Source organism: Delphinus delphis, chromosome 16, assembly GCF_949987515.2.
Source record: "Delphinus delphis chromosome 16, mDelDel1.2, whole genome shotgun sequence".
Classification (NCBI taxonomy): Eukaryota; Metazoa; Chordata; class Mammalia; order Artiodactyla; family Delphinidae; genus Delphinus; species Delphinus delphis.
The window spans coordinates 46,220,123-46,239,401 of NC_082698.1; the positions used below are offsets into that span (position 1 = coordinate 46,220,123).

A 19,279-nucleotide genomic window follows, 5' to 3' on the forward strand; every position below is an offset into this window, starting at 1 on the left:
TGGGCTTCCGTTTTCATGGAGTCTAAAGTCCTGACCTGTGAACCGGGGTGTATGGCCACTGTAGGGGTGTAAGCAGAGTGCCCCATCTGCTGGTGGCAGCCCCTGGTGGTGGAGGAGCTGAGTGGGTTCAGGGAGTCCTGAGGACCCCTGCTAGATGTCTCTGCCTTAGGGAGAAATCAGCCAGTGGCCTATAGCGTATTGACTTCCCTGGTGTTTGGCCTCCTATCTTCCTCCTCAGCCTGGGAAAGAAAGCCCTGATCTCATGCCTGTCCCAGGACCTGCCTCCGCCGCCTTCCAGTCCCCACCCCAGTGTCCTTTGGCTTCAGATTTCCTGACTGTGACCTCTCTCCCCAGGCAGCCTTGCAAGGGTGTGTTTGGGGGATCAGGGGCTTCCGTCCAGACCTTTGTCCTGTGGTCTGTGAGTACTCGCCGGCAGTATCTGACTTTCTGGACTGTCCCTGAGACCCTGATTGGCTCCAACGTTGCCACCCGCGACTAGAGGGGGCTGACGCTGGCCTGTGGGATTTGCGTTACTGATGTGGTTTTCATTTGGGGGTTATGCCCACTGACGTCTACTACCCATGCAGGCTGGTCCCCTTGTTAAAGGATGGAGAGCTGAAGGTTGCTCAAAGTGGAAGGGAAGCCAAAAAGAAAAATTTGCACGTAGGTATGGGCTTTCACAGAATTGGGGAGAGGTACCAATGACTCTCGGGAATCTTCAGTATGCTTACTGTTTGATCAATAAGAGAATACTGAAAAGTTATCTTAAGAGAATAACAACGGCTGTATGAATGTTCCGCAACAGTCCCCCAAATGAAACAGCACCGTGACAGATACTGACAGCTGTCTCCCAATAGCCACTCTCCTTTCTCCAATGATAACAGACCCTGTGATATTTATCTGGGCACACGGATGCCTCCCTAACAGCTGGGTGGAGCCACAGTCTTGGCCAAGGGGATGAGAGCAGAGGTAACATGTGCACCTTCCAGATGCTGGAAGGGCGATGCCCTCCAGTGAAGGGTGTGCCACCCACCCTCCTTCTCTACTCTCCCTGGTGGCTGTAAGGCAGACATGGAGAGGGGTCCTCTTGGGCCATGTGGACAGGGCCTCATCGAGGGATGGTGGAGAAAGGAGGGCCACCATACCAGAGTGGCCACCCTCACAAGAGGGAAACGAACTGTCTTCTTTAAGCCACTGTTATGTGTCTCTATCACAGCAACTGAACATATACCCTAACTATGTGTAGAACCACTGAGAATATTGTGGAAGAACATTTAATGACATAGAAAGACATTCACAATATATTGTTAAGTGAGTAAGAAACTACAAAAGCAGGTAATGTTATGATCCCACTTTTTTTCTTTAAAATGTATGCATAAAATAAATTCATGTAAAATATCTGTAAGCTCTATAATGAAATGTTAATAATGGTTCTCTTAGGTTGTGAGATTGTGCATGTTTTTAATTTCATTGCTCTATGTGCTTTTTAGAAATATCTTAACATTTAATTCATTGATTGATTTATTTTTCCTTTAGACAACTTTTTCCGAGGAGCAGAAAAAAAAGGAACGTCAGCCATAAACCTACCACTTAAAAAAAATCTATCCAGGGTTTGTAAGTTCAGATGCCTTCAGATGTCAGATAGAAATCATCATTGTGTGAAGTGCCCAGTGTTACAAGGGGGCAGGATATGGACCTTGATCAGTTGTGTTCCATACAATCGTTTTCACATTTTAAAGAAAATAAAACAAAGCCAATATCAATTCGGATTGAACAAAAAAATTTTCACCGCAATAGCCAGGTGGCCACCCCTTCAGAAAGTAAAAAATGGGGGTCTCCTCCTCTTCCCCCATTCTTCACTTGTGCCTCCCCACATCCAAACACTATTTCTTGGTTAAAAGGGTGAAGGTGGTGAGAGGTCAGAGCCCACACAGACACTCTTGGGAGAGTTACAGCAGAGAGGGAAGGAGATAGGCATCCCTTGGATAAGACAGAATTTAGCATAGGGAGAGGGACAGAGAGAGAAAGGAGAGAATGCGAAAGTGGAAGGGCTATTACCCATTCCCCACCCTCACCCCTCTTTAGTTTTATGAAAGGGAGCTCACGCAGGCTAACCTCCACCACCACATCTACAGAGCCTTTTACCATTTCATAAAGTACTTCTTCTGAGATGGGAATCATTTCTCTGTTGCAGATGGGAGAGATGATGTTCAAAAAGCTAAGAGGACCCAGGAGCTGGAAAGGGGCACCAGGGATCTCGGACATGAAACACCATGTACGTTCTATATTGCAGGCTGTGGAGTGGGCAGAGAAAAGGCTCTAGAATGGTTTGTGAGTAGAGTCAGGCAAAACAGCCCAGGAGAGTGCTTTCATCCTGTAAGATTGTGGACGGAGTGTCTGATCTGCTTGTGACCATCTTGGAGGTGAGTGCTTGTACTGGTCTAAGGCCCTCAGCAACATTTAGTAAGAGATTCAGGAGAGAGGAGTTGGTTGATTGGCCCTTGATTCATGTACTTATTTTTGTCCTGACTTGTCCCAGGGAACATCGAAGGACACGGCCCAGCACTTGAAGGGAGAGGTGTTGATCGCCAAATGCTCTGTTCATGTCTATGTCCTCTTGGACTTGAGCCCTAGATCTCGTTTTATTCTTATGCTTTCTTTCTTGCATGTCTATTAGGTGCCAGGCATTGGGCTAAGGGCTTAAGAATATCATGATGAACCCACTCTGACCCGTTGTCTAACTTTGTGGCATTTAGTCTACTTGGGGAGATAATGTTAGTAAAAAAAAAAAAAATCACACAAACGATATTAAAAGGTTTAAGCACAGTGAAAGAAAAGACATCTCTTTTCTCTTGCCCACAGCATAAGGCTGGCACAAACATGGTTCTCTGTGAGCATCTGTTGGAGGAGTGAGAGGTGAAGGAGAAGAGGAATGTCGGAGCTACAAGATGGCATCAGGGAAGCTCTGATGGGGCCCTCCACCTCCCCGGCGAAGCTGAGGCCTCATCCATCCCTGCTTCAGCTGTCCTCCTGCAGCAGCTGGGCTCAGTCTCTCTGGCTGGGATTCTGGGCCACACCGCTACGGGACTGGGGGGCAGCCTTGGGCAGGAGGGGTCCTCTCCAGGGGTACAGCCTGTCGCTGGAGGCTGGGCTTTAGCAAGCTCTGCTATAATGGTTATGAGAGGCTTTCCTGACACACCTACCTTCTCTATCCCTGGATCTTGTGTACAAGTGCATCTCCTGAATGCACCTGGCATGAAACTGGTACTCCACAGCTATTTGGGGAATGAATGAAGAAGCGGATGGATAGAAAGGTACATGGAGGATGCCCCCAGTTGTATCAATAGTCAAGCTGAGCCTTGCCCATCAGCAGGCTGGCCTGTGGGGCACTGTGGGCTGCTTGGTGACTGGACTGAGAGGTGGGAATTGCCTGCACCAGCCTTGCTCAGACACCAGTCAACGTCATTCAATAAATATTTATGTTGGGATTTAAATGTGCTCTGAGTCTGCCTTTGAGTGAGGCTGAGGCCAGCAGGAGGGAAGGGAGACAATAGGACCGTACCCTTGGAGTGTGCTGAGAATTTCTGCTGCATATACACATGGTCTCTCCATGCTGGGCAAGGCCATGGTGAACTGAGTCACGAAGGGAGAACCAGACAATGTGAGCAGAGCTGTGGACTGGGTGTGGGGCTGGGGGCAGCATCCTGGAGAAGGAGGGGAGGGTGCAACCATGGACACGAGTGGCTGATCAGAGGGAACGGGAGGTTCCTAAAGATCCCGGTTGAGAAGGGCGTCACAGAGAAGTCACAGTTATAGAGTGCCTACGCTGCGTGTGTGTGTGTGTGTGCGTGCGTGTGTGTGTGTGTGCGAGAGAGAGGGAAAGAGAGAGAGAGAGAGAGAGAATAAGACACTGATGTCCTGATGGCTGGCCAGATACTGAAAGGCAGGCATTGTCAATCCTGCTTTGCAGACAAGGAAAGGGGGGTTTAAGAAGCCAAAGTTAACCCAAAGTCTGCTTGATCGCAAACCTCCCTCCCTCCCACCGTAGATGTTTACAGAATTCAAGTCTATTAAAAATTAGGAGGCTTTCCTTGCGCTCACTAATATTCACGTTGTAAACCTATTTCATTTCTTTAATAGTCACTTCAATTAAATTCTGCACATTTACTAAACATTTAGCATGGGCAAACGACTGTGTGTTTTGTTTCAGGAGAAACACGTCTCATTACAGAGGGCACAGCCAAGAGCACTGGGCTTGGGGCTGGGGGCTGGATTCCAGTCTTGCTTCTGTTGATAACCAGTTCCTCCAGTTGCCATCTCCTCACTCCTCCTCCTAACATTCTGCGCCTCTGCTATTTTATTCTTACGGACAACTGCTTTACACCAAAGAGCTGACCTTGAAAGTTATTTGTCCTAAAGGCTTACTGGTGAGATAATTTAGGTCTGGAGACAGATCTTTCTTCTATTTTTGGCTGGATCCTATTTGAGATTTCCTTGGATTGGCTCCTTTTTCTTATCGGCAACTTATTATGACGTCTTTAATAATAGCCGGCTGGAGTTAACAACTAAATGTTCCTAAAATGATTTCGCTCCAAGTCAGTGACTCCAGGAAATCCCGCAGAGTAGTCCTGGATGTTGGGATCTTAGAAACAGAATCCTGCGGGTGCACCTGTAGGATATATCCCAGACTGTGGTCCAGCTCCCTGAGATTTTTCACCGTAGCTGAAATTGGAAAGCAGGAGGCTGAAGGCTGTTGTTGAGCCTTGTCGAGTCTCTTGGATTCTGGTGTGATGGCCTGAACACTGGGGACCGAGGGGAGACTGGGTCCGTGGCCTCTGGGGAGAGAGGCCGCTTCTCCATTTGAAGCCGCATAAGGATGCAGGAGTATGGGAGCCCCTCCTTCAGCTGGGGGTGGGATGTATTCTGAGAGCTGCCCTTCCAAAGATCTCTCTAGGACAGAGGAGGGAAGACCCAGTGAATCCAGTGCCAAACTGGCCAGATGGTGTCAGTTTCCCTTCTCCCTGCCACCCCATCTCATTTCCTAGCCAGAATCTCTAGTGGCTGGCTCCCAAGGCCAAGAAATCAGTTCTGTATCTCCTGTGCCTAGCACAGAGCAGGTGCTAGATAAGTGTTTATAGAAGTGGACTGAGCTAGACTCTGAAACTCCAGGGGCTGCGGACTTAGTTTCCGTCAATACAGCCCTTTCCCATCCTAACATTTGATAAGAAGGCATTATCAGTTGGGAAATTATGCTAGACTCACACAGAATTTATGTCAGGGGTAGGAAAGTCAGACGTCTGCAGGAACCAAGTGTGTCACACAGATGTGAGAGGTGACCTGGAGGAAAGGAGTGCAGAATAGTGGGGCCTATGGCTAAGTAGAGTTGACATGCCCAGTCTAAAGGCACTCAATTTGAATTTTTAAAAAACTTCTGTTGGCCAAATAAAATACCCCTGATACAGCTTAAAGGCCCTTGGTTTAGGTTTTCTAGTCAAATACTTGTATGCTGTGTAAAACTCAACAAACCAAGCAGTGAAGCATGAAGAGAAAAATGTAAGGAAACAAGCATGGCAGACTGGCAAACGAGTAGGAGGGAGAGCCACAGAGGAGCTCTCCCCATGGTGGTACTGTTTTGGCCCAAGGTGGGCTCATCTTGGAGACAGCCAGCAGAGGCAGATGCCATCTTGTAAGTACCCAAAGCAGCTCAGGGTAGCATCTCTCCAGGAATGTGGCCCCCTAGTGGGCCATAGTAGTGACAAGATAATAATAACAATAATGGTAGGAGAACAGTTGTAGCTAATGACTGGTTGTTAGGTGCTGGGCATTGTTTTCAGTTCCCCACCTCCCCCTTAATTAAAAGAAAATAGACTATTATTTTTCAGAGCAGTTTTTGATGCACAGTCTCCCCATTACCAACATCCCCCATCAGACGTTACAGTCAATGAATCTACATTGACACATCCTAGTCAGCCGGAGCCCAGAGTCTACATCAGGGTTCATCCTTGGTGTTGTACCGTCTATGGATTTTAACAAAATTATAATGAACATGTATCCACCACTGTAACATACAGAATGTTTTCTCTGCCCTAAACCCTCTAGCACTGTTTTTAATCTGCCCACCAGCACTTGATGTAAGCATTTTTGTTTTGTTTTGTTTGTTTGTTTGTTTTTGCGGTACGCGAGCCTCTCACTGTTGTGGCCTCTCCCGCTGCGGAGCACAGGCGCCGGATGCGCAGGCTCAGCGGCCATGTCTCACGGGCCCAGCCGCTCCGCGGCATGTGGGATCTTCCCGGACCGGGGCACGAACCCGTGTCCCCTGCATCGGCAGGCGGACTCTCAACCACTGCGCCCCCAGGGAAGCCCCGATGTAAGCATTTTAATCCCCCCTTCACAGAGAAAGTCACGGGGGTCCTGAAGGAGTACGTGACCTGCTCATGAGGGCTGGAGCCTGCTTGCGTGAAGGCAAGTAGGCACAGACTCTTCAGGAAGCAGGCCTGCCTCAGGTGTAATGCTTTCTTACCTAGTGAAGGTTAAGCAGACTGGAGCCAGCTTTGAGATTCCCTGAGAGCCACGTGAGAATACACTTTGTCCTGTGGCCACTGCAGGTGAGATTATTAGAAGTTGGCTTGTATTTAAGTAGCTGCTATTACTTTTACATGACAGTAAAACTAATGAATGATAGGAAATTTCCAAGATAAAATGCATATTTATCCCTTGCTATATATATATATATATTTTTTTTTTCTTCTGTTCATCGTCCCCTGTTCATCTGGAATTTCAATTGGCTGCTTTTTTTTTCCCTCACATATTCCATTGTGTTTAGCAATTGCAAACTTTCTTGGCAATTTCCAAAACTACAAAATGACAATAGATTTGCAGACAAATAGAGGATGTGTGGGGTCCACACTGAACATGCACATGCTGCACCTTCTGTCTTGGGAGAGCTGTGTGGCCGCTGAGTGTTACACCAGAGAGGCTTTGTAAAATTTAATAACGAAACAATATTACAAAACAACCAGACACTTTAAAAACACATAATTAGGGGGCTTCCCTGGTGGCGCAGTGGTTGAGAGTCCGCCTGCCGATGCAGGGGACGCGGGTTCGTGCCCCGGTCCGGGAAGATCCCACATGCCGCGGGGCGGCTGGGCCCGTGAGCCATGGCCGCTTAGCCTGCGCGTCCGGAGCCAGTGCTCTGCAACGGGAGAGGCCATAGCAGTGAGAGGCCCGCGTACCGCAAAAAAAAAAAAACCAAAAAACCCACACATAATTAGGAATTCAGTGTGTTTTTTTTCTCCCTGAAAATGTAAGTATTTTATCTGCTTTAGCCCTTTGTTATGGTTTTAAACCGTATTTACTAAAACTGTTTCTGCTAAAGAAAGTTTTAAAAGGGAGGTTGGAAAAAATCTCTTCTGAGCACAGTTGAGATGTCAAATCCAACATATGTTCATGCATTCAGGCTCAGAAGATGTTGACAGTGGTGTTTCCAAATGTTTCTCCGTTTTCCTAAAACAGAGCAAATGGTAGGAAATAAATACCATGTGTGGTGTTTGAGACACTGACCTGGAGCCTCAGCTCCCTACATTTTCTAAGGATTTGGGATTCTTTTCAGGAATCAATTAAAAATAACTCATAATTCAACTGAAAGACAATTTAGGGCTTCCAGATATAGGTGCTCCGATTTCCAGCATTTTCTTGCTGCTCTCAGTGTTTTTGAGATGACAGTTCTCCCTTCATAGAACAAGCTTCAGATTAGAAAAATCAAACACCCATTAGAGAAAGCAGATTTACTCTCATTAATTGATACAGAGATGGAAAGCTACCATCACCCAGATGGGAGCCCAGTGCATCCCCTGCAGACATTCTCAGGGGCCAGAGCCTGGGTCAGCAGCAGCGCACTTGGCCCAAGCCGGAGCTGTCTGTCTAAGAGCGGAGGCTTGGGTTTTCAGGGGTAGGGATGCGCTGCACGGGGGAGCCTCTCTGCAACCTCCGCACACAAACATTAGGGTGTGTGTTACTCTCTTCCCACTTGGTTTTATTATTTTTTTTAAAGTGAACAACCTTGAAAGTTGAACTTCCCATTCTGTTCCAGCTTCTCTGCTCTGCTGGACAGGAGGTAACGTAGCATGCCTGTTTAGTAACCAGAAAGTGATTGTTAGAGGGAATGGAGACTGTGGCTGCTGTGCATGAAATACGGAGAGAAGGAGCCTTTGAGGGCCAACCACAGAATTGTCTCCTTCCAGAGGCTGGAAGCAGCAACCCAGATGGGGGTAGGGAGGGCAGTGGTGTGAGAATCTGTTGAGATATGACCCGTGGTTTTAACTTTAAATAAGCATTTCCGTCCTAATAGAAGCCCCCTCTAATGTCTCCTGCAGCTTTATTTTGGAACACGTCACATTCCTCATTAAAGCAATCACTGTTAAAACATAAAGCAACACAGGATTTATTTCTTCATTAAACTGATGATCCGTATATGAAGCCAATTAACATTATGAGTCTGGTGAACATCAAGTGTAAAGAGGTTAGAGAAAATTAAAAGCAGTCACCTTGGTCTTTAGATAAAGAAAGTACACTTTTAGGTTGTAAATTATCAGTGTCCAAGCAGGACAGATCGGTGAATTTGGTTAATTGGAAAATACATTTTATTGCACAAGAATTAAGGAAAAACAACATTTTCGTTGCCAACGAACGCTCTTTTTTAGAGGGGAGGGAGATGGTAGCGAATACATACACGTTAGCCGCCTCTCTCCGGCCCCGAGTGTCAGAGACAATCCGAGGAAAAAAAGGGGCCAGCGTTGTCATCAAAGTTTGCTGTAGCCTTTCCTCTCTGCGATTGCTTGGTTTGTTGTTAATTCACTGTTTTGCCAACAGGAACGAGCCCGGCCTCCCTGCTGGGGGAGAGGAACTTCGGGGGAGACGAGGCCGAGGGTCCCGCTGGCTCTGAGCCCCGCGCCAGGTGGGTGTTTTGCGGGAGCCTGACTAAGTGTCCCATCAGGGAGACAACCAGGCTCGCGTCGGTGACGCTGGGAAAGCCGGGACCAGGCGGCGACCGGCCGCGGGAAGATTCCCGGCCGTAGCCGCGGGGCAGGAGCGGGGCGTGGGTCTGCGGAGCCGAGAGTTTGGTCCCTGCTGCGAGCACTGAGCGCGCGTCCCAACTTGCTCAGGTTTGGACCAGGAGAGGATTGGGATCGGGCCCCCAACACCCAGAATCCGGCGGGGCGCGTCCGGCCGCGGCGCAGCGCAGGGCCACAGAGCGGCCCTTGTGACTGGTCTCTTCCCTCTGCAGCCCAGGAGGAACAGGTGCCGCTGTCCAGGGTCCTGACTGACCGGGAGGCTCTGGGAGCGCGCTGCCCGCCGACCCAGAACAAGCCTGTCCAGCCCCGGGGACATCTCTGGGCCTTGCCAAGAAACTGCTTCAACGGATGTCAGGGATGCGGAGCTGAAACTGGGGTTTGGACCTCATTGGTTTCTGGGGCCAACGTGGCGCTGGGTGCCTGGTGCCTTGAGTTCCCGTACAGATACTCAGGTGCTCCCTGGAGCATCTGGCCAGGCCCGCCCGGATGTCTTCCTCACCCCGCTTCACAGGCACTAGGCTCCGGAGCGCGCGGGGCTCTTGCAGGAGAGGGGACGCCGCCTAGGGCAGGTGGGAGTTTGAGGGGGCTTTTGGCAAACCCAAGCGCGCAAGGGGAGACTCGGGCTCTTGAAAAGAGATCCAGAGAGCAAGGGTGCTCTGAGGGAGACAGGGAGAGAGAGCGCGCCGAGCTTCCTGGCCTGGGTTGAAATAGGGTCGGTTCTCAGGGCTCCATCCCTTTCCGGATGAAGTGGAAATGGCCCGCCGGCCCTGCCTGTTACCGCGCCCGCCGCCCAGACCAGCATGCGTGCTCCCCGCCGCGGGTCACCTGGACTCGCGGAGTCGGTGGCCCTGGCGGAGCTGGCGCAGCGGGATCTTTCCGCTCTGAACCCAGCCGGCGTTTCCAGCGGTTCCTTCCGCGTGACTGGGTCGACTTTCCGCGCCTGGGCGGGCTGAGCCCAGGAGGGGCCGCTGAAGTGCATCGGCCCCGACTTGCCTCTGCAGGAGCCGTGCTGCATCTTCCTCCTGGCGGTTTTCGGAGGGGCGTCCACGGGCCGGTCAGGGCCCGAGTAATCTGCCCTCCAGCTCCATGCGCCTCTTTCGGGGCGGGTGTCCACGTGTGGCCCTGCCAGGCCTTTTGTTTCCAACTCAATGTATCTTTAAGGTCAAGGCTGGATCCCAGGCGGTGCAGGGACCCGACCCACCGCCTCTCCAGGGCTCCTGAACGCAGCATTAGAATGTTTATAAAATATTCAATTTATGTAGTCTGTCCAAGAAGCCATCGTCCCAAAATAAAATCAGCAGTCTAGACGGAACACAGACACCAGAACTTATCAACAGTTGTCTGACTTGCATCTTCTGATGCATCTTGAGTGGGTCATAATACCAACTTTATTTTCAGTGGTGCATAAATTAATTACACGCATTTAATAACCAAAATATCATTATATTCCCCCTTTAATATCATAAAGGCTTTCCGCCAGGGAAGCACTTAATAGTTCAGGGGGCCGTAACGGGCTATTATCCTGGTGTAATGCTATTACAGAACCAATTATGTGCCATTAGACTTGCTTTTTTTGCAGTTTATGTGATTTGATCCAATCCCGCACCCCTGACTTGAAAATTTCAGCCCGGTACTTTAGAGTTTAATTTTCACCCAGGCAGAGGGAAGGGCGGTCTCTCCGCTGAGCTTCTGCCTCGGATGCATTTTAAAAGTAATTGCGAAGGGTCCCACCGCATATCATTTGCATGGAGAAGCGAACATAAATTCTGGGACCCCTTGCTGAGAACAAAATCAAACTTTCCTTTTGTACGGTCGCTTGGAAAGGGAAGCCGTGTGCAAAGAGTCCCCCCAAAACCCATCCGGTGGCGACAATTATCAGCGCTTTGTCATCTGCAGACCAGGAGTCACCAGGCCTGACAAGGGGAGCTTAAAACCAAGCTCTCCCCGAGAAAGAAGGTTTGAGTCAGAGGGAACTTGGGGTGGGGGTGGGGTGGAGTGTTCAGAAAATAATGCTTTTTGGCGGATGGTGGTAGTGGTGATTGTTTCAACCTTCTTTTAAAAGAAAAGAGGAAAAACATTCCTGATGTTTGCTGAGAAATGACGGATTTTTTTTTTTTTTTTTTTTTACACCACGTGGGCCATTTGTAAGGCCCAGTAGACCTATCCAAGTTACTCGCTGTAGACAGCGCTGGAAATAATCAGATTAAGGCCAATTACGCGTGAGATTATAAAGGCGAGTGCTGAGCGGCGGCGCGCGCTGTAGACAGATAGCAAGACATCTGGCCACTTCCCGAGTCACTTTTCTGGTCCTGCGGGCGCCAGCCGCGCGGAGCCCCGCCCGTATCCAGTCGAGCCCGGCGAGCGGACCAGAGGCGGTCACGCTCCGGCCTTCCTCGCCCGCCGCCCGCCGAGGTACGCGCGGCTCCCGACCCACACACCGAGCCCTGCGCGCCTGGCCTTGGGGCTCGGCCGCCTTCCTGGTGGGGGCTGCCTTTCGCGCAGATGGCCTGGCGCGCTCGCCGGACTCGGCTGCGTTGTCCTGGGTGCAGGGATTGTGGCGGGGACCCCTGAGAGCCGGGAACCAGACTGCGTGGGCTTGGTGTTGGGGCCGAGGTGGGGGGACGTCTGTCCGGGTGGTGGACCCGAACGGAAGGGCTGTCCCACGGGGTCTCCGGCTTGCGACGGCGCTGCCACCTCCCCTCCAGTACCCAGAGTGGGCTGAAGGCATTGGGAGGGGGCTTTCCATGAAAGGAGCGCCCGGGGCACTCCAGGGCCGGGCGGGGGCGAAGGCAGAGGGAGACTCAGGCTCTGTCGCTGTTTGCTTTGCAGCCAGGCCAGATCTACGCGTGCCTTGTCGGTCCCGCAGTCACCCTCCCGAGTCCTGGCCGTCAGGTCGATCCGGCCGTCGGCGATGTTTTATTTCCACTGTCCGCCACAGCTAGAGGGTGAGTAAGCGTCGAGCCAGGAGCTGCTCCAAAAGGCCGGCGCCGGCCAGAAAGGGCCATAGCAGCAGCTGGGGCTGGTTGGTGGTTGGGTCCCTGCTCAGCGAGGGGCGCAGCCGCCGGAGGTGGGTAGAGGCGCCTTTGGCCCTCTCCCCACATCCGGCTCCAGCCTTCCACCCCATTGCCACCTGCCTCCTACCTCCCCCCACCCCCCCACCGGGCCTGGGCGGGTTGGCCCCCGGGCTATGAGCGCTGCCAGGACCGGCGGATCCTCCCAGCACAGATGCTGGTGTCACGCCTCTAATCTGGGCTCCCCTGCCCAGGGGGCCGCATCAATCTTTCACGGTGTTTTGCAAACATCCTGATAAGCCACGGTGGACTAGGTGACCCGCAGGGTCCTGGGCCGGATGTGAGCAGGACCCCCCGCTGCCAGGCTGCTCTCACTCCCTGCCCAAGGCCATCTTGCTTGGCCAGGCCAATGTGGCCCTCAGGAGCAGGGTGGCCCTGCTCACCACTGCCAGAAGTGCCCTGGCATGGCTGCTCCTCTGTGACTCACTGGGTTTCTGACCTCAGACGCTAACCACTTCCCACTCCCAGGGCCAGCCCATGACCAGGGTTTGGGTCTTTGAGGGTCTCCGGTTCTTAGAAGAAATTTCGCTTCAGGATCCTTGGTGTGGTCTCTGCACTGGGCTGTTAGGCGGGGGTAGGTTGGTGAGAAGGAAATAGCTTGGATTCCTGGTCTTGGGGGCTCCCCGGGGGTGGGCCGTCCATACAAGAAGGGGATTTCTATGTACCAGGCAAATGCAAAGCCACACACTCTGGCCCTTTAACAGCGCCTTCCTCAGACCAGTAGTCTGAGCCATGGGCTGCTAGGACTTCTATAACTGGGAGCAGAACCAGGACTTGGCTTTGGCAACCTACTCCTTTGGGGGTGGGGGTGGGCAGTGAGTGAATTTTGGAGGGGAAGAAATCGAGAAAGGCACGGGGCAGGGCAAAAGGTGGTGAGACACTGGGGGGACCTGAAACATCAGAGCATGCTCCCTCACCTTGCCCTGGTTACCTTGAGCAGTAGCCGGCCTCAGCTGGCCAGCGTACACAGGGATTTCAGAAAGTTTGTTTTGTTTTTCCCATGGAAGCTTTTAAAAGTTCAGTAGCATTTTCTAAAGGAGGCTAATGAACACCAGGGTTCAAGCCCTGCCAGCCCGATCCGCATTCCTAAGAAGGGAAGGCCAGACACTTGGCTGCATTTCACCTCCTTTTACTTCCAATGACCCATGCAGATGGGCTTTATCAAGGTCTGAGAGGTTCACCCCCTGACACCTAGGACTGCGGGGAGATCCTCTGCTTGTGCAGTGGACACGCCTTTTCTGCATCCCTGAACCTCAGGTTTGGACTGATGGATACTCGGCAGCCCACCCTTCCAGTTAAAGTGGGAAGGTTGAGGTGTGGGCGTTTAGCAGAGGGTGGGCTGCGTGGGTGACTGAAGGGGAAAGCCCAGTCTGCAGAGTGGGTTGCAGAAGTCACCTGGGGAGAGCCCTGGCCAGCCTGTTGTGGCCCCAGCACACAGAGCTGCTTGCTGTCCTCAGCTCAGCTTAGCTCACCTTTCCTTCCCACACCTGGGGCACATCCCGCCTCAACGCTTATTCTGATTGCTGTGACCAGAAGAAAAGGAGATGGGTCTTTAAGAACTTTTTTATTCCTCTGCAGATGTGTTTCAAAGGCAGTTTTACAGAAACGGGTGTTTTATTTTAGTTTAGTATTGCTGTGGGGGGAGGTGGCCTGCTGACGATGGAAAGGCTGAGGACAGTTCCTTGGAATCTGACTTCTCATTATTGCCTATCATCTTTTTAATTGTAATTTTTTATTAATCTAGAGAGGCATATAAGAGAAAGCAAAGCATGGCTCATAATCTCCCTTCTCAGATAATTTTGCTGATATTAAACTAGAAAGTATTACATCTACCTGCTTAGGAAATTCAAATAGAACAGAAACTTACACACTGAAAAGTGAAATCCTCCTTCTCTACCTCTTTTTCTAAAGATACTCCCTATTGTTGGTTTCTTGTGATTCCTTCAAGAAAAACATGCTCTCACCTGCGTTTACCCTCATTTATGTATTTTTCCTTTATATGTTATGCCTTATTTGTGCTGAGATCACACTGGCACATCATTCAGGACTTGCCTTTTTTCACTTTATAATACAGATTTTGGCGATTTTTCCGTGTCAATGTATGCAGATCTACTGGCTTCTTTTATTATTTTTTAAATTTATTTTTAAAATAAATTTATTTACTTATTTGTTTTTATTTTTGGCTTTGTTGGGTCTTCGTTGCTGTGCGTGGGCTTTCTCTAGTTGTGGTGAGTGGGGGCTACTCTTCGTTGTGGTGCGCGGACTTCTCCTTGTGGTGGCTTCTTTTGTTGCGGAGCCTGGTGCACGGGCTCAGTAGTTGTGACACGTGGGCTTAGTTGCTCCACGGCATGTGGGATCTTCCCGGGCCAGGGATTGAACCCATGTCCCCTGCACTGGCAGGCAGATTCTTTTTCTTTCTTTCTTTTTTTTTTTTAATAAATTTATTTATTTTTTTTTTTGGCTTTGTTGGGTCTTCGTTGCTGTGCGTGGGCTTTCTCTAGTTGCGGCGAGCAGGGGCCACTCTTCATCGCAGTGCGTGGGCCTCTCACTGTCGCGGCCTCTCTTGTTGCGGAGCACAGGCTCCAGACGCGCAGGCTCAGTAGCTGTGGCTCATGGGCCCAGTTGCTCCGCGGCATGTGAGATCTTCCTAGACCAGGGCTCGAACCCGTATCCCCTGCATTGGCAGGCAGATGCTCAACCACTGCACCACCAGGGAAGCCTGACTGGCTTCTTTTAAATAGCTGTGTAGTATTCCGTTATATATTGTTCAGAAGGTGCCTACAATTGTGCACTTAGGTTGTTTCCTTTTTTTTTTTTCTGTTACCATGTTACCAGGAACAATATTCTCGCTCCATTTTGGCACACTTTTAAAGTATATTCATAGACTACATACCTGTATGTGCACTTAACATTTTTGATGGATATTGTCAAATTACCCTCTAATAAGGCTGCACAAATTCATGCTCCTACAAATGGTGAATAGTGTGTACAATTCATTATGCTTTTAACTGTACTGGGTATAATTGTGCAGCTTATTGTTTTGGCAAAATGTTTTGTCTAATTATTGCAAGGTTTAACATTTTCATAACATTATCAACCATTCTATTTATTCTTAAGTAAGAAGCCTGTTCTCATCATTTCCTCTTTTCTATTAGGTTGTCAATCGTTGTTCTTATTAATTTGATGAACTGTCAGCTTTTTTTAGGATCCAGTTTGACATGCAGTGTTTCACTTAAAGATACTGTATGTACACTTTGTGAAACAATTTGGGACAAGCAGGTAGAAGTTTGTGAGGCTGATTGTGATTTGAGGGCCTCAGAGCTCGCATTTCATCCTCACCAGTCAAGTGCTTTGTTTTAAAAGGAAACTGTTTGGTTTCCCGCAAAATGATGGAAATAAGACCACTTTGACGCTGTCCCTTTGAAGTTCCCAATGAGCTGGAGAGAAATATTTGTAACTAGGATTTTGAGGAAGAAAGCAATTTGGATGGGATGGTGGAGGGAGAAGTTTTCACCAGAGAGTGGAGGTCTTGTGACCAAGGATGTGCACTGGGGAGTTGAATAATAAGTAGGAGGGACTCCGTTTAGCAGATAGAATTTTAAAAAGCCGAAGGACCTTGCTTCTTTGGGACTGAGGTCCTTCGGAGGGATGGTGCCTGGGCAGTGTCACTAGCCAGCTCCTAATGGCAAACATGCAATGATTCTGAGACCGGAGCCCATGGCAGGTACAGCGTTCACTGGCTAATGGGAACTTGCTCATTTGTTTTCCTAAGAAGCCAAGTAAATGGTGGACTGTCAAGTCAATGGTGCACGTTTGGAAAATGACCTGAATGCACATTTGGGGCAAAACTCTGCTGTGGCTTAATCCGAGTTTTGGAGGCTGGCAGGGAGGACTGTGGATGCCTTTTCTTTTCACAGAAGTGGGAGTAGTGGGTCCTTTATGAGCCTGGCCAGAGGCTCCTGTTTAAGTCTGCTTGGAATTCAGGACAGTCGCTATTGGTGCAGATTCCTTGTTAATTGACATCTATACAACAGATCCACTAGAGTGCTGATGAGCTGTGACCAACAGTATTAATATTCATTTATAAACTTCCTACCTCCTCGTGTCCTGAAGTTCTAGGAGAAAAGTGCTGGGAAAAGCTCTTGGTGATTTCATTCCTCCCCTAGCCCCAGCCTTTAATTCTTATTGTTGTAGAAACAAGGGAAAGTAAAATAACAAGTGAGCAAAAGGGAAACGTAGAGGCTTTTGTTAAAGGACCAGAGGTAGAAGGGATGAGCTGAAGGCACATTGGACAGAGGTGCAGGCAGCTGGGAGCCAGAGGGCCGATGAAGGCTCCGTCTCAAGTTAGTGACCCTTCCTGGCTCAGAGTCTAGAATTTCACAAGTGGACTTGGCTGTCTAGGGGAGTAAGGTCTCCACTCACCCTATGAAATAGGCATAGTTAGGCCTAAAGTCAGAGATTACTGGGAGAGAGAGAAAGCATGAGAGAGTGAAAAAGAGGGAGCCTTAATTACAGGAGCAGAGAAAGATGCTTTAGGACAGACAGGGCTCCGTCTGGGTGGGATGCGTCACTGAGTGAGTGTGCATGGCAGGGGCTCAGTGTGAAGACTGGGGGCCCTGTGCTCAGGCTGATCCAGCTTGCTCCCTGCAGGCACTGCACCCTTTGGCAACCACTCTACAGGAGATTTCGATGATGGGTTTCTGCGGAGAAAACAGCGCCGGAACCGGACCACGTTCACTCTTCAGCAGGTAATGATGTTCCCCTTCTGAGAGCCATCCACTTCCTGCCTCCAAATTAATCAGAGTTTGAGCAGCTCTTCTTTGTCTTTTAAAATAAAGCCAATGGATCATGTTAACTGGATCTTTCTGTTTTCTTGAACAATTCATGTGTCAAGGAATCTGTCTGGGGAGAGGGCAGAGGACTGTGACGTTATGATCCCAGATAGTCAGTGAAGAGGCAATGAGGATGGCGCCCTTTTGTCTCAAGTTGATAGTTTGGGGAACATTTCCACATCAGCAATACAGCAACATCATTTCAACTTGGAAATAACCTTCTGAGGAAGGCAGGTCAAGTGTTCTCATCCCCAGTAGATAAATGAGAAAACCGGGGCCCAAGAGGTTGACTGATTTGTAGAAGGTATTGTCGTCCATAAGTGGAAGGGCTACAACTGGAACCTTGATATTGTCTTTCCAGGGCCGCGGCTCCTTCCCTTAGATCCGTTTGTCTCCCAGAGCACACTGGAGCAGAAACCCTAGGCAGTTTCTGTGGGACTGACCGAGCGAGGGCTTCTGCAAGTTGATTCTGTTCTTCCAAGCTCTATAGTGAAAGCTGCGTGGGTTGCACTTTAAAAGTAAATGCATTCAGATGTTTGCGCCTCTCTTATTTCCACCTCTTGGGGTAGCACTGAGGTTGTTAGTAAGTCTTAGCTCCCAAGTCTTCCGCGGTTGAAATTTTAATTCTGTGGGATCTTTCCAAAGAGCATTTTTCTCCCTCTCTTCCCTTACTTGATCTGTGAAACTACTTCCTCACCACACATAGCAAATTTGAAATATGCATCTGCTTCCTCTCACCTAGCCACATCCTCTCACCAGTAAATATTTTTTTTTTCCTTTTACCAGCTGGAAGCTCTGGAGGCAGTTTTTGCCCAAACACACTACCCTGATGTCTTCACCAGAGAAGAGCTAGCCATGAAAATCAACCTCACAGAAGCCAGAGTGCAGGTAAACCTTCTTTTTAATTATTTAACTCTCTGATATTAAAACTGGCAAACTTTTTTTTTTTTTTTGACATCATGACTGCAGAGTGCACATTTGGCCAAAGAAAGCAAATGAAGACTATCTGTCATTTTCATGATGCACTTTAATAACATCAACATAATGTGGAATATTAGATTAGGTTGATTAATCGGTCATTCATAATTAACTAGTGATAATGTTCTACACTAATTTGTCCGCGTCTCTAAGGTACTAAATTACATCAATGCACATCCATTTCCTTGCTTTGGAAAAAAAAAAAAAAAAAAAGAGCTGAGATGCTATTCTCAAAGCAGCTCTGACCACTCTGGGGTAAGGCCGGTCAATGGCAGAGAATTGTGTTTTCGTATGGGAACAGAGTAGGATCTGCTTTCCAGAAATTGCATCATGTCCAACTTTTCCCCAGCACGCGGACCCTTTCAGCGAAGTGGTCCGAAGAACATGGGCAATTTAAAAATCTTTAAACGGCAGCAGCAAAAGGGCTGCCTCAGAGCCGAGCGTGGCCCGTGGTGACTGTCTTTAGGCAGGATTTCTTTTTAGAAGCTACACGGTGATTACGTTTAAGTGCACAAACCCGTCGAGCCCAGCAGATGTGCCCGAACGCAGGAGGAACAGATTCGCAGCAGCGCCTCTCCGGGCGAGCTATTCTTTGAGCACAATTATATATTCATTTTATTTATGGGGTTTCCTCCATGCTGTTTCTGTTCTTTTTTATGTAGGGGCTTGGGGTTAAGACTATGCAAAGATCTAATTGTAGGAAATATAATAGTTTGCTTTCGGTTCCCCTGGGTCATGTTAGTATCTCTTAAAAACCTATGGCTGAAGAGAGATAATGGAATTCTGAACAGTAAATTGGGGGTTGTAAACAAATTATTTCCCCTATAATCAGATTATGTGATCCTGATTATTAAATCTGAACATGAATCATTGGTCATATGCGGGCAAATTAAACTGATTATTATTTGGAAATGAAAATCTCCTTTGGCCAGGACGCCGTTCATCCTTTCTTTTTTTAATGCCAGCTTGCCAATAGCTGCGTAAAGACTGAACTGCAAATTGAGATAAATGGCACAATTACTGAGCATTCAGAAGTGGAAGATCATAACTTCTCCCTGAAAGGTGCAAGGGTGAGATAGGGGTGGTGACAATTAAAGCTGGGACTTGTTGTTCGGGCTATTGTTGGCTATTATGCAAACAGACAATGGCTGTGAAGCATTTGTTTAGTGAGACTCCATGTGGGGACACGGCTTTGGTGGCGGGAAGGGAGATGTGTTTACATTTATACCCCTTGCTCATTCAAATATGATTAATGTTCTATAAAGCAGGGTCTTAATCGAAGCTGATGTTGTCAAACAATAACTAAATAGGGAAATAAACGACTCCA

General features: G+C 49.0%; 1 protein-coding gene across 1 annotated transcript in view; it reads left to right on the forward strand.

The window, feature by feature from the left end:
- Nucleotides 1–11,982: 11,982 nt before the first annotated feature.
- The window catches only part of DRGX (dorsal root ganglia homeobox), a 30,721-nt gene continuing 23,424 nt past the window's right edge, over nt 11,983–19,279 (forward strand). The window contains exons 1-3 of the mRNA XM_060033682.1: nt 11,983–12,016; nt 16,793–16,890; nt 17,761–17,862. Of these exons, the coding sequence (XP_059889665.1) occupies nt 11,983–12,016; nt 16,793–16,890; nt 17,761–17,862 (234 nt within the window). The remainder of the gene's footprint in view (nt 12,017–16,792; nt 16,891–17,760; nt 17,863–19,279) is intronic.